This window comes from Erpetoichthys calabaricus, chromosome 7, assembly GCF_900747795.2.
Source record: "Erpetoichthys calabaricus chromosome 7, fErpCal1.3, whole genome shotgun sequence".
NCBI classification, from domain to species: domain Eukaryota; kingdom Metazoa; phylum Chordata; class Cladistia; order Polypteriformes; family Polypteridae; genus Erpetoichthys; species Erpetoichthys calabaricus.
Genome location: NC_041400.2, coordinates 39,108,174 through 39,121,745, shown reverse-complemented (window position 1 = coordinate 39,121,745; position 13,572 = coordinate 39,108,174). Strand labels below are relative to the sequence as shown.

General features: G+C 36.5%; 1 protein-coding gene across 1 annotated transcript in view; it reads left to right on the top strand.

The window, feature by feature from the left end:
* The window catches only part of fer (fer (fps/fes related) tyrosine kinase), a 396,648-nt gene that overhangs the window by 249,827 nt on the left and 133,249 nt on the right, over window positions 1-13,572 (top strand). The window contains exon 14 of the mRNA XM_028804820.2: window positions 9,368-9,483. Coding sequence (XP_028660653.1) covers window positions 9,368-9,483 — 116 coding nt within the window. The remainder of the gene's footprint in view (window positions 1-9,367; window positions 9,484-13,572) is intronic.

Genomic DNA, 13,572 nt, shown 5'->3' with positions numbered 1-13,572 from the left:
AGGAGCTCATTTATGGAGTGAGGTCGCTGTCAAAAAGTAACTTGTAATAATTTGCGACAAATTTACATTTCACATTTGTGAGTTATGCTTGTGCTTCTCAAAATTACACTTGCTTCCGAAAATTATGTTTGCGCTTCTGAAAATTACACTTGCTTGTGAAAATTACGAGTACAATTGTCAAGGGTGAACAAACTGTCACACTACCTGGGGGTGCGGGGTGCAGAGCTCAGTGGGGTGTGCACATACATGGGCGGGGTTAGGATTTCACACCCACCCATGTAACGTTCACTGCATTTGCATAGTTAGATGTGGGCAGCTCTGAGTTTGTTGCCCCATCCCATCCTATTTGCTGCTGTGGTGAGATTAACTTGATCTGCCAAAGCGCTTCTTTGCTTTCCTCCTGTAATGATCAGTTCATAAAATGCTGGGCAAGCACCAAAATATTAAGTTACTATACATTTTATCACAGTATAATAGGAAAAAGAATTACTCTGAAAACCACAGATAAGATGGAGTGGGGGTGATTAAATTAGTTGGAGATAAAATTGCTTGAGATACAGCTGATGATACACAGTATACCCAAATGGTTCAAATATGAGAGGAAATGAAGTGAAATCATTTACCTTCATTTGTATGTGCATGTCCCTCTGAGCTTGCACCCCACTCCCTTGAGGAGCGTGACAGTTTGTTCACACTTCAGAACTGTACTTGTAATTTTCAGAAGCGCAAGCGTAATTTGTAGTAGCAATCATAATTTTCAGAAGCACAAGCGTAATCCACATGTGTGAAATGTAAATTTGTCGTAAATTATTACGAGTTATTTTTGACAGCAATCTTACTCCATACATTCTCTGCTCATTACTGCTGACTAGAATGTGCCCAGTGCCGTTTGCTTGCTGCTGCCCACACCACTTATATTCTCTTTGCTCTTGTGATCCTTGCTTGTGCAAATGCTTGCTTCTGTGACTCTCTAAACTACACCATTACAGTATTCTACTTCATAGCTTGATTATCCAGACAAGGAAAGGAAATTCACTGTTCTACTTGTATGACAAAATGAATAAAATTGATAAGATAGCATCCAAAACCTAGAGCTGTGTCTCTGACATAGTAACTTGCAATTTTTCATTACTGTTCACTCATATTCTTAAGTTTGAATACTCCTCACATTCTGTCAAGTGAAAAAGTAAGTACACCCATGGAAGCTTTTGGATTTCTCAAAATATTTGATGAGGGAAAATAGATAAAAGTGACATACTTGAATTAAAACACGAGGAAAAATTGCTTCTCAGTCATTTATTTAACAAAAACATAACAAGTTTATAACAATTTAACAAATATATCTATAGATTTAATGGTTTACTGGGGAAAATAATAAGTACAGCCTTGGCCTCAGAAACAAGTATTTCCCCCTTTAGCAGAAATGACTTCTTGTAGGTGTTTTGCATAACAGTACACCAGTCTCTAACATTGATTTGACTAACTTTTTGTTCACTGTTGCAAGTTATCTGTGGGTTTTCTTACATTCACAGTCCATTTCAAATCACCACACAACATTTTAATGGGATTTAAATCAGGGATTTCTCTAGGCCAGTCCATAACCCTCCATTTCTTCTTTCTACAACATTCCTTGGTGGTTTTGCTAGTGTGCTTTCAGATCATAATTGTGTTGAAAGTTCAATTTCCAGCTCAACCTCAACTTTCAGACAGATGGCCTCACATTCTTCTTAAGCACACATTGATGGATCATGATGTAGAATTCGTATTTAACTCGATTACTGTAAACTGCCCAGGCCCTGAGGTAACAAAGCAACCCTAAGCCATAACATTTCTACCACCATGTTTCGACTGTTAATGTGGCCAAACAATTCTTTAATTCATCTGTTTAGAACACATTGCTGCAGAAGGTCTGGTCTTTCCCTAGATGTTCAATGGCAAACTGTAGTCTTGCGCTAATGTTCTTTTTGGACAGTAAAGGCTTTTTTCCTGGCACACCTCACATTCAGGTCAAAATCTTTCTGATTGTAGATGCATACATTTTGACACCAACTTTTACAAGTGTTACCTAAAGATCCTGCAGTGACATTTTGGGGTACTTGGAGACTTCTTCTAGTATCAAACGGTCAGCTCATGGACTGAATTTGCTGAGACAGCCAATCCTGGACAAGTTAGCAGTTCTTTGAAATCTGTGCCAGTTGTAGATGGTTTTCCTTACAGAGGAATAATTAATGTCAAATAATTTTTCTAAATCCCTTGCCAGACTCATAGGCACCTACAACCTTCTTTCTGCAGACCTTAGAGTGCTCTTTTGATCTTGGCATGGTAACACCCCACATGTCAGTAGCAAAGAAATATCTGCGGTAGGTTCCACCTACGTACTCCCTAAGAAGGTTCTAATCATTAGAAGACCACATTCTTATTCTATAGATATGAAGTGGTGATAAATGTAGGGCGTACTTATTTTTTCCAACATGACATATTTGCAGTTTTGTTAATTTACATTATGAGAATGAATACACCATGTTGATTTTATATGTCATTTGTTCAAGTAGATCATCTTTATCTGTAGGTGTTGTTTGCATGATGATCTAATGTTTGCTTGTTCATATATGTTCAAATAGTCAACAATTTCCATGGGGTGTACTTACTTTTTCACTTGACTGCATATACCAGTGGTGTCAGCTAAACCTGAAAATAGCCTACTCTTTGAATTAAAAAAGTCATTTTTTTCTATGGGCGGTACAGTGGCGCAGTGGTAGTGCTGCTGCCTCGCAGTTAGGAGACCTGGGTTCGCTTCCCGGGTCCTCCCTGCATGGAGTTTGCATGTTCTCTCCGTGTCTGCATGGGTTTCCTCCCACAGTCCAAAGACATGCAGGTTAGGTGTATTGGTGGTCCTAAATTGTCCCTAGTGTGTGCTTGATGTATGTATGTGTGTGCCCTGCGGTGGGCTGGCACCCTGCCTGGGGTTTGTTCCTGCCTTGTGCCCTGTGCTTGCTGGGACTGGCTCCAGCAGACCCCCGTAACCCTGTAGTTAGGATATAGTGGGTTGGATGATGGATAGATGGATTTTTTTCTATTTAATAATTGAGTTCCTTGTTGATGTCTTTCATCCAAAGCACCTAAATTTAAACAAAAGACAAAACTATAATATGTACATGACTAAAACAATTAAAATGATTTTGATTTCTGGCAAAGCTCTTTGGTCAGTCCAGAGAAGAGGTTTTAAAAAATCTTTGTTTGTCTTGTGTTTAGTTTCCATTGTTTCATTTTTCATATAGAGGAATAAAATACTGTATTTTTTAAAAAAGTTTTATGTGTGTGTTAGTCTTTTCCACAATTAAATTGCACTTTGTAGTTTTGCGAAAGAATAGCATGCTGTAGAAAACAAATCCAATCAAGTGAAATAAATCTCTCGGGTCCTAGCATATTGGATTTTGTCTTCTCTACAGGAATTATGAGAGTGTTGGATTCTGTGCTCTAAATAAGCTCCCATGTTGGCAGAGTAGTCTTTTACTTGGTCTGTGGAAAGGTCTTAATGTTGATGCGGTCTTTAATATATATATATATATATATATATATATATATACTATATATTGCCAGCAGTGACTGGAGTTCAAACTAAAACAAGCTATCTTGGCTACATGCTGCATGTAATCCTATGCATAATAATGTAGTCATACTACTCACATCGTTTTGAAATAGTTTTGCTGAGGAGAAGGATGGAAATCATTTTTTTAGCTATATATGTAAAAGGAAGCCTCATTAAATCAATTTTTTCATCTAAAACACCAGCAGCATTATACTGTATGTTTTAAACAATGATTTAAACTGTAGGCTAAAAACAGGAGTAGTGTATCTTCCAAAATGAGACTGATAGGAATATGTTTAATGATTTGTAAGTAAGCTGTTCACAAGCTTTATAGTAGAATATTATATGTAATAAAAATGAGTGAATGAAAACTATTGCTCAAGAACAGTTACTAGAAATTTCTTTTGTTACAACAATTAATATATCAATGGTAACATAAAATTGACAGGATATTGTGCAGTTTTTGATATTATTGTAGCAATAAATACATTAATATTTAAAGCAATTCTTCAGCTTTTAGGATTGCACTTATGCTTCGTCTCTATATATACAAGGGTAAATCAAAAAGTAAAAGCAATTTGAAAATTATGCTCTAACTGCAACACATAGAAGGTGACACAATGCAATACGTCTGCGATGGTTTCTGGGTAATTCGAACACACTGTTAGTCTAGTTGAAGCCAAGGTCATGGACACTCCACAATCGGATTGACCCATTGTTGAACAAGGTGCCATAGTGAGGTTTCTGTGAGCGGAGGGTGCAAAATCTGCTGAAATTCACCCAAGGATGTTGGCTTACTATTGAAGTGAAAAGAGCATGCTTAAAATGTTGAGTTTATTCCATGGTACACGTAAATGTGCAGCTTGTAAAAGTCAATGCTGTATGTAAGAAGTTAAAGGGAACCACAATTCAGTGTAGATTTCTTTTGATCTGAACACTCCAAATCTTTGTAACGGTTCAAGATTACAGATCAAAGTGTTAGATTCAAATCTGACTGAAGCTACCACTTTTACAGGATCTGCTACAGTGTGAAATTATATTTCTGCCATCATTTCCACTAATTACCTGTTCGGATTCAAAAGAATACAGTTTCCTCTACAATTTTGTTTTACAATGAGCATCAACAAAAGCCAAGTTAGTAGGAAAAGCAAGAACTGATCTTCGTCAAGAAAGTTTTACTCCTGTGCAAATGTACTGTATGTAGCATATTCTAGAGTGGGCGGCATGGTGGCACAGCTGGCTCATAGTAAGGATACCATGGTACACTCCCATGTTCTCCCCATGTCTGTGTGGGTTTCCTCCTGTTAGAAGGTTAGGTAGATTGGCAATGCTAAAGTGGCTATGGGGTCTGCATGCACGTGTGTGTTTGGGTGCTCACCTTGCAATGTGCTGGCACCCTGTCCAGTGATTGTTCCTGCCTTGTGCCCAGTGATTGTTAGGTTAGGCTCTAGGCCCACCCCAATGACAATGCTCAAGTTTAAGCACATTTAGAAAATTATGTGGTATGTTCAAGAGTATGGAGCCCTTGTGAATTAATCATATTAGCCCCTGGGTTCTTAACAAAAAATATTGTGTACAGAATGTGAGAGGTGGCCGGCAGCTTATCCCAGCCAACACATCCAGGCTGCTAGATGGAGTCCTCCCTGCAGCATGGAAGTGCCCCGGATTCCCGCAGGGCATCATGAGAGATGGAGTTCGACCTCACAGCCCTGCTGGGTGTCGTGGGTGCCATCGGGTGACTCTGCAGGGAAACTCAGGGATTTTTATTTTCCCTGTAGCCTGGAAGTATTCCCAAGTCACAGGGACGGAAGAACAGAAGTACTTCCGGGCTGAAGAAAAATATAAGTCTTCATCTGACCCGGAAGTGCTATTGAATCACATGGACAGAAAGACAGAAGCACTTCTGGGTCAAGAACTATATAAAAGACTATAGGAAACCCAGCAAGGAGAGCCGGAATTGGGAGGTAGAGTGACGGAGCTGCTGGGAGGAGAGGAGGATTGATTTATTATTTGTATTGTATTATTGATTATTGTGGCGTGTGTGGTGTTTACTGTGGCACAATATCAAAAGGAAAAGAAATTAAAAATATTATTAGTGCTTTTACCTGGTGCCTTGAACGTTTGTCTGCAAGGTTTTCAGGAGCAACAGCGCCCACTAGTGTCACAAGAAACTTACTTCGTACTCAGCATTAAGTCCTTCCTTTATGATATCAGAGCCTAATGTTAAAGTTGATTTTTTAAAGGTAAATGACAATTCAACATGGGTAGAAAGAGTGGCCATGACCTTAGTGCTTTCCCCATTGGCAGAGGTATGTAAAATGTATATTGACCATTTAGAATAAAACCCAGGCATCACCAGGAAACACTGCACATTCCTATAAATGAAACTAAAAATTGATGGGTAGAGAAGATATTAGAACTCTGGCAAAGGCAGAGCTGAATCCACGCTTATTCCTGACTTGCATCACTGGAGAAACAGCCATTGGAGAGAGAAAAAAATAAATTTGTGTACTGTTTTTTAACTTTAATCAGAATTTTAAGATAATCAGCAGCCTTTTTATTTGAATAGACCCAACACATAGAATTTGTAGCTTTATTTGAGCTGTAAGTAGAAGAATTTGAAGATGATAATAAAAAATAAGTGAAAGATGCAAATCGATGCATGTTAACCCCAGTGTTGCGTGTCTGTCCTGCATTTTGTATTCACTACAAATTGCAGAGAGCAGTTTGCATAACATGGCATCATCATTAGCAGTTATGTGTTTTGAATTTAATAAAATTATTAACTTTCCTGCATTATGTATTAGAAAATTAGACATTATTTTGATTTTAAGAACTTGATTAATATTTAAAGGTTTACATATCCTGGTAAGTTATCGTCTTATGAGTTTATGGAAACATTTTTAACTCCATATCAGCAAATAATCAACACTTTACAGGTGCAAATTCTGCCATGTTTGCATTTACATGAAATATGCGTTTAGTTCCTGAGGATTTTACATGGTTGTTTCTGGCAAGAAATTGGGTGTTACATGCCACACATTTGCTACATGTCCTGTCCAGGGTTTGTTCCTGCCTTGCACCCTATGCCGGCTGGGGTAGGCTCCAGCACCCCTCAGCGACCCTGTTCAGGGCAAAGCGAGTTAGAAAATGACTGACATTGGCCATTAATTTAACAACATCACCTCTTACTTCCAAATCATAATTTTACTATGACACGATGCCAGTTGAGTCATTTCTTGCTCTATGTCAAAATGCACCATTACCAATAGTGAAGGCACTGATTATTTTCATGAAGAGTTTGAAGAAGAGATGCGAGTCAAGAGACTAGCAAACATTCTCAGGCAGGAAATGAAATAAACAGTGTACTTTTTGCTCTTTTCCCCATAAACTCAAATGATGGTTAAGTGCTACCTTTATTCCATTTTGCTGCTGATGTCATTTCCTAAATAAAGGCGGCTTCTAAGCAAACAAAGATGGTATTGAAAAGGATGCAAAAGTGTTTCAACTAATTCAAAAAAAAAAAAACTTCAAAAATTCAAAAACGTAAAATGAACCTAAAAAAGTTTACCAAAACACCATACTAGAATAGAAAGTAAATTGTAAGCATATCTTAACACCAAGCAAATGTTTTTCTGTTTAAAATTTTCCAACTACAATTAAGTTTATATTTACGCCTTGTTTCTTTTTCCTCTGGTTTTTGGCTCAAGGTCCTATTTTTCAGTGCAGGTCTAGAAGCCTGGGTTAGATCTTCAGCCCGGTCACTGTCTGTGCAGAATTTCCTTACTCTTCCAATGACTGCATGTGTTTTATCTTTATATTCCATCTTCCTTCAATACCTGGTGACTCTGTTTAGCCAAATATGAGTGACTGAACGCAGGCACATGAGAGTACTTTGCAATGGACTGACCTACTAAGCGTTGGTTCCTGCTTTGCACGGAATACTTTTTAAATAGGCTTCAGCTCCCTCCAGCCCTGTAATTGAAAGCACAGATTTAGAAATTGTAGCAAAAATGGATAATATTTACAGTATAATAAACATAGGCACCATCTATTGGGAATATTTGGTCAGTTTACCCCTTAGTCATAAAGTTGGGGGTAAATGCTCTGAAATCCCAGAGATCTGGCAAAATGACGTTGGTAAGTCGATAGCACATACATTTATGTCTATATGCTGCTACAGGCTATTTATAAAGACAGATGTGTACCTGAACCATCAGCCTAACAGGTAGCCTATGGTGACAGTGAAAGCAAAATCATGATCTTACTAAAGTGGCCTAAAAAATCATATACTATATACTGTATATACAGTAAATGTAGCTTTGATCCCTGAAATAAACTGACTACGTTTAGCTTAATATAATTACAATATTCAATACAATCAAAATTGAATAATTATCTTTAAACTTTCACCTTCATTCCTGTGTTCCCTTTCCACACTCGTGTATGTGGAAAACACAATATCATCATCCAACTAAATCTGAATAAAGATCTTCAAAGCTCGTCAGGAGTGGACATGAGGAGTGTCATCAGTTAATTCAGAAATGGCAGTGAACAATTGGGGATAATATTTGCTAAGTTCTAAATCAAGTTTTAATGTATGCCAATTTGGTAGACATTTATTTTTGACTTTGAATTAAATCAGTCTTTAGCAAAACTTGGTGTAACAGTCAAGTTTGCTTTGCTGATTTTTTTAGTATAATTTTGGAGGGTTACTATTATTATTGTTCTTATTATTGGGTTTGTTTTATGAACAATGAAGTAGTGTACATACAAGTTTTAAGCAAAGAATATAGGTCAGTCTAAAAAACTACAAAATAGCCTTTCAATAAATATTCAAAATCTGCACTCCATTCCAAATCAAAGAACAGTTTTTAATGGTTTGTTTAAATTAAGCATTACTGTGTTCCTTCTGCTGCCGAAACTTTTATAGCAAATCAAAATGTCTAAACTGAAACACTTTGTCAGTGATAGGATGTTGAATGCAGATAACCTAAATTATTATTTATGTTGTAGCCTGTCATTTTATGCTCTCACAATGCTTTATAATAAACACGATGAAACAACACTATTGGCTCCTATACTTTTTACAGACAGCAGCAAGCAAAATAATCCTGATATTTTTCTAACTTATTTATTGGGAGCATTTTGCAATGTTTTATTCTTTTATTTTCTTTTGCATACTAGAAAAATAAGCCTTTAATTTCTTTTTTGAATTGACTGGCTATGACGAGCCTCTTGAGAAAAAGTAAAAAAAAAAAAAAAAATGTCTCAGTGTGAAAGAGCAGAAAGTATCAGTGCACGTCTGACACCTAAATAAATGACTGTTCACTGCTTTTGAATGGTTTTTAAAATTAGATCATGTTTCTTTTGCGCTGAAGCATTTTTGCATAGTTTGTATTTTTTTCACATAAAAGCAACATACAAAATGCAATTATATATGTGTCAGTAAAACAGTGCTGAGCTGGTGTTTTATCTCATTTGATTGTCCCCTGTTTTCCAAGAGAGTTTTTCTATTAAAACCTTCGAATGAATTCTCATTTCAGTCAAGTGGATTTTTATTTTTCACAGCAGTGTTTTTTGTGCAAATTAAACTGTTCACAAACTGCTTAATTTTATTTTAATTATGAGAAAAATAGTTTCATATTAATCTAGTTGTTTTCTTAGCAGCATCAAAGAACTATTCATAAAACCGTTAAATGTCAATTTCTCTATCGGTTAATTGTGCAGAATGAAATTCTAGTCTCAGGTCTTCTGTTTCTTATCATTTTTTTTCAGGGTAATTTTGGTGAAGTGTTTAAAGGAACACTGAAAGATAAAACTCCAGTTGCTGTAAAAACATGTAAAGAAGATTTGCCACAAGAATTAAAAATAAAATTCTTATCTGAAGCAAGGTAATCCAGTTATTTTCATCTTTATAGTTTTGTTCCAATTACTTACTTTCAGTAAATCAAATATTACTTTTCCTTATGTTCTGTTTTCTTTTTTCCATTTTTTATTGTTAAGTCTTAAGATTTATTCAAAAAAGTTAGCAGAATTGTATACATTAGCGCACATGTATTGCGAGAGGTGATGTATACTTGAGCTTAATAACTTTGGCATAGTCTAGGATTGGTTTTCAGGTCCTGTGCTCAATCCAGGCTGCCAAGTTTACTAGTCACATAATCAATCTATTGTTAATAAAGCTCAAAACCAATAAAAGCCTCTGATGTTTAAAGAATTAAAAGAGGGGGCCTATTGGTGAGTACTTGTTTTATTAAATCATGCCCAGGGCATCCATGAAATTTAAGATTTGATTTTAAGGTGGACACCAGGTAAACTTTGAAGTTTATATATTTTGTGTATGGCTCTTAGTGGAACTCCTAGCCAATTACATTTGGACTGTGGTGTTTAATACACAAAAAATCTCAATTTAAAGTCTGTTATGTGTTCTTTGTATCGTTACTATGTTCATAATTTATTTGTTTTATCACAACGTCATTTTGTTTTTCCGGTTTTCCATTTATTTGCAGTTTTTATAGTGTAGGTGCCGTGTTTTGCATCTGTGTAACATCTTTTTTTTTGAGTCTTCTATACTTTAGAAATTAATGGAAAGGTGGACTTTCACCACTCAACAAATGTATGCCCTGTTTGTTTTATTCTTTACCTTTCATTTAAAAAAAGTTTCTTTGATATCAGAGCAGATACAGTAAATTTAAGCAGGAGCTATATAAAATAATTAGTGCCAAGGCAGTTCATTTCAACTGCTTCATTTCAAATTAGAACCTGCACAGTATTGTAGAACTTAAGACAGGTTAATAATATTTTAAGAATGCCACTAGCTGCATCTTCTGATTGTGAGCAGTAAACAACCAGAAATGTTCCATTCAAAGCCAGTCCTGATAACAAAATCAGACGAATTTGTTGGCTCCATTCAGTGTGTCAGTAGCACTCTAAATTTAAGCTAAATGATGGGAGCAGCAAGGAATGTACAACCACCTGACTGTTTTTGTATGGATTTTGCCATTTCAGCTATGCAGTGTGAGATGGCTTTGCTAAAAATGCATGACTTAAGGTGTCAGCATAACACTAGATAATTTCCTAACTTCCGAGAGCATGTAGAAAGTAGAAAATAAGAAATTCTCATTTTTTATGTGAATGAGTCAAGATTTATTTTAAACAACAAAGGAGAAATCATAGAAAATGTATGATGTGTAAGAATATTTTCATAGCATACATATAAAGAGATAAAAAAAAAAACTTAAGTAAAAGGTTGTAGCCCTGAGGGCCTTACCATTTTGACACTAATGTTGTTTTTGATGTTTGAATTTATGAAGGGGTGAACAGACCAGCCATCTGAAAGAAATAGAAAACCATATTGACATGTGTCAGGGCGGGTAGCAATATGCCGAGCACATATACAGTACAGGGGGTCCTCGGGTTACAACGTCTCGACATACGACGTTTCGAGTTTACAACACTCACTCCCATAAAAACTTAAAATTATTGAGATGTGAGAAGGAATAAAGGTAAGGATTTTTGTACACTCATTTTTTCTGTTACTACAGTGTACAGTATAGTATATTTATGTCCTTTTCCTTTTTCTGTGGCTTAGTTGTGTTTTTATTTTCAAGATTATGATTTTGCAGATGTGTTAGGATAGGTAAGTGACTTAGGCTAGGGTGTGTTTCGACTTACACCAAAATTTGGGTTACATCACTGTTGTAGGAACGGAACTGTGTCATAACCCGAGGACCCCCTGTATAGGAAAGAGAGACAGACAGAAGGAAGGAATTAACATGAAATAAACATGCAGAGTTCTTCTGAGATGGTAGTGGCCAGATGACCCATAGCAGAATGACCGGACACAGCAAAAATATTGTTTGGCTGAGAGGTCATATGTCACTAGTGGGGGTGTCACAGCATCCCTAATGATGCAAGAGAGGCAGCAAGTTATTTGTATTGTCCGTTACTTTGTGTTTTCCTTCAATTTTTGTAAGTTCCTAGTTGTGTGATCTATATGTATATAGTCAACACAACATTGTTTATATATTTGGCCTTCTTAGCATTACTGAACATCGGGGAGGTACTATTTCCATTCACAAATCAAATCATTCTTTGTCATGTTTTAAACTTACCATTTAGCCAGATTAATCAGAATTCTGCCTTTTTTTTTGGTTCACTTTCAACGTATAAAATTTGCTTTATTTATTTATGTTTTGCATATAGTTTGATGCTCAAGATGCCATTACACAACCAGAAAACAAGCACTCCAGCCGTTCATCTGTCTACTAACATGTCACAGAGCTTGTCATGCCAGCATGCACATTTTCCCAAAGTCTCTTGTATTGTGCCAGTTTAGAAGGGTTAGGATGGAGAAGAAAATGGGCAGACTCTACATGCATAAGGTCTGGAAAAAAAAATCAAATCCTTGGAGCTAAAATTACTTGATTTAATTAATGCGGTGTTATAGACACACGATTGGGCAGAGCTACATGTGACTAGGAGTTAAATTGAACAAATTTACTGGCAACCTTATTATTTGGGTCCTATCCGTATAGCCTTGATGTAGTTTACCACGAATTAGCTACACTTCAGCAGTGGAACATTGTATAATTGCTCAAGAAAATGTCCAAAATTGAGATGGGCATTTAAATTGTAGTGTGTGTTCTATGTAAATAGCTGGTGATTGTATAGTCCCCATAACCTGCCACTAATAAAAATGTAGAGTGAGCGCACATGATGGAATTGGTGTCATATCCAGATAGACTCCATGTAAACCTGTGCCTAATATTTGTTGTGCCTACAAGGTGCATTGCCCAGACAAGAATTCTTATAGTTTGTTTCACAGTAGAGAGCACTTTCCCTCTGAGAGGTTACTCTAGCCATTTTTTATGCTAGGTCTTTTTATCCAGGATAGTCTGCTGAACCGCAGCATGGGTATTGCCCACTTGCATTTTTAGTTCCAACAGATTCTCCTGAATTACTGCAGGTAAGAGTGAATTTGGGATCATGCTAATATGAGGTAGACTGGACCAGGACATGGTGTATATCAAAGAAACATTTGTAAGATTAATGCCAGAAATCAGAGAGACAGTTGGCAAAACCAAAGCACTTAACCCTAAACCAAGTTGAAATAAGAATTGCCAGAAGTTAAAAACCAGGATACACACTGTTACCAAGACTTAGACACTAAACGATAATAAAAAAAGTCAGAGGAAGGATAGCCAAGAGCCCATACACAAAAGGTGCTATAATCACTAAGAGTTTGCAGATGTCGCACCATTTTTCAAGGTAACAATCCATCTGTAATCGCAGATGCTGCACTGAATGCAGCACAGGATTATAAAGCATCATATGAGTGATGTGGCACAGTGCAGCGTATTTCAACAGCTCAGCTATTACATGTCAAAAGATTACCAAGGGACAAAACAAAGTGGTAATGCAGCAAACTCCAAACATACTGTTAATAAAATTATATTTCCTTGTAGTTAAATAGTAAAGTCAAGCACATAAATGCTGTCATTCTCTGATTTCTAAAGTCCCAAGAAAAACAAAACAGGACAGCAGGTAAGCTTATAACAACCATCATCAGAAGTGATGCACTTACTGTTGAAGATTGCTGAAATTGTGTTGCACTCTTCTTGTAAGACATTATCATAAAACATATGGTCAGGAAAGAATTGTAAGCCTGTTCTATGAGCATGCCAGTACAATTGGGAAAACTCCTGATGAAACACATTTCTGTGTCAGTCAGGATGTCTTTGTGAGCAGTTAAGTCCGCATTTCAGTATCTGGATCATGCATTTAATTTTAATTGTAATGCACTTTTTTTGCCATTGCTAATTCACATAAATCTCCAGTCCCCAGTTCTCCTCAGTACTCAAAATGTCACAGTACCTGAACACACTGTGACTTGCCATGGGATGTGACCGTTTATACAACTTACATAAAAAAGGAATCAAACATTTCTCATTATTTGGAGTTAGGACAGGTCTGAATCC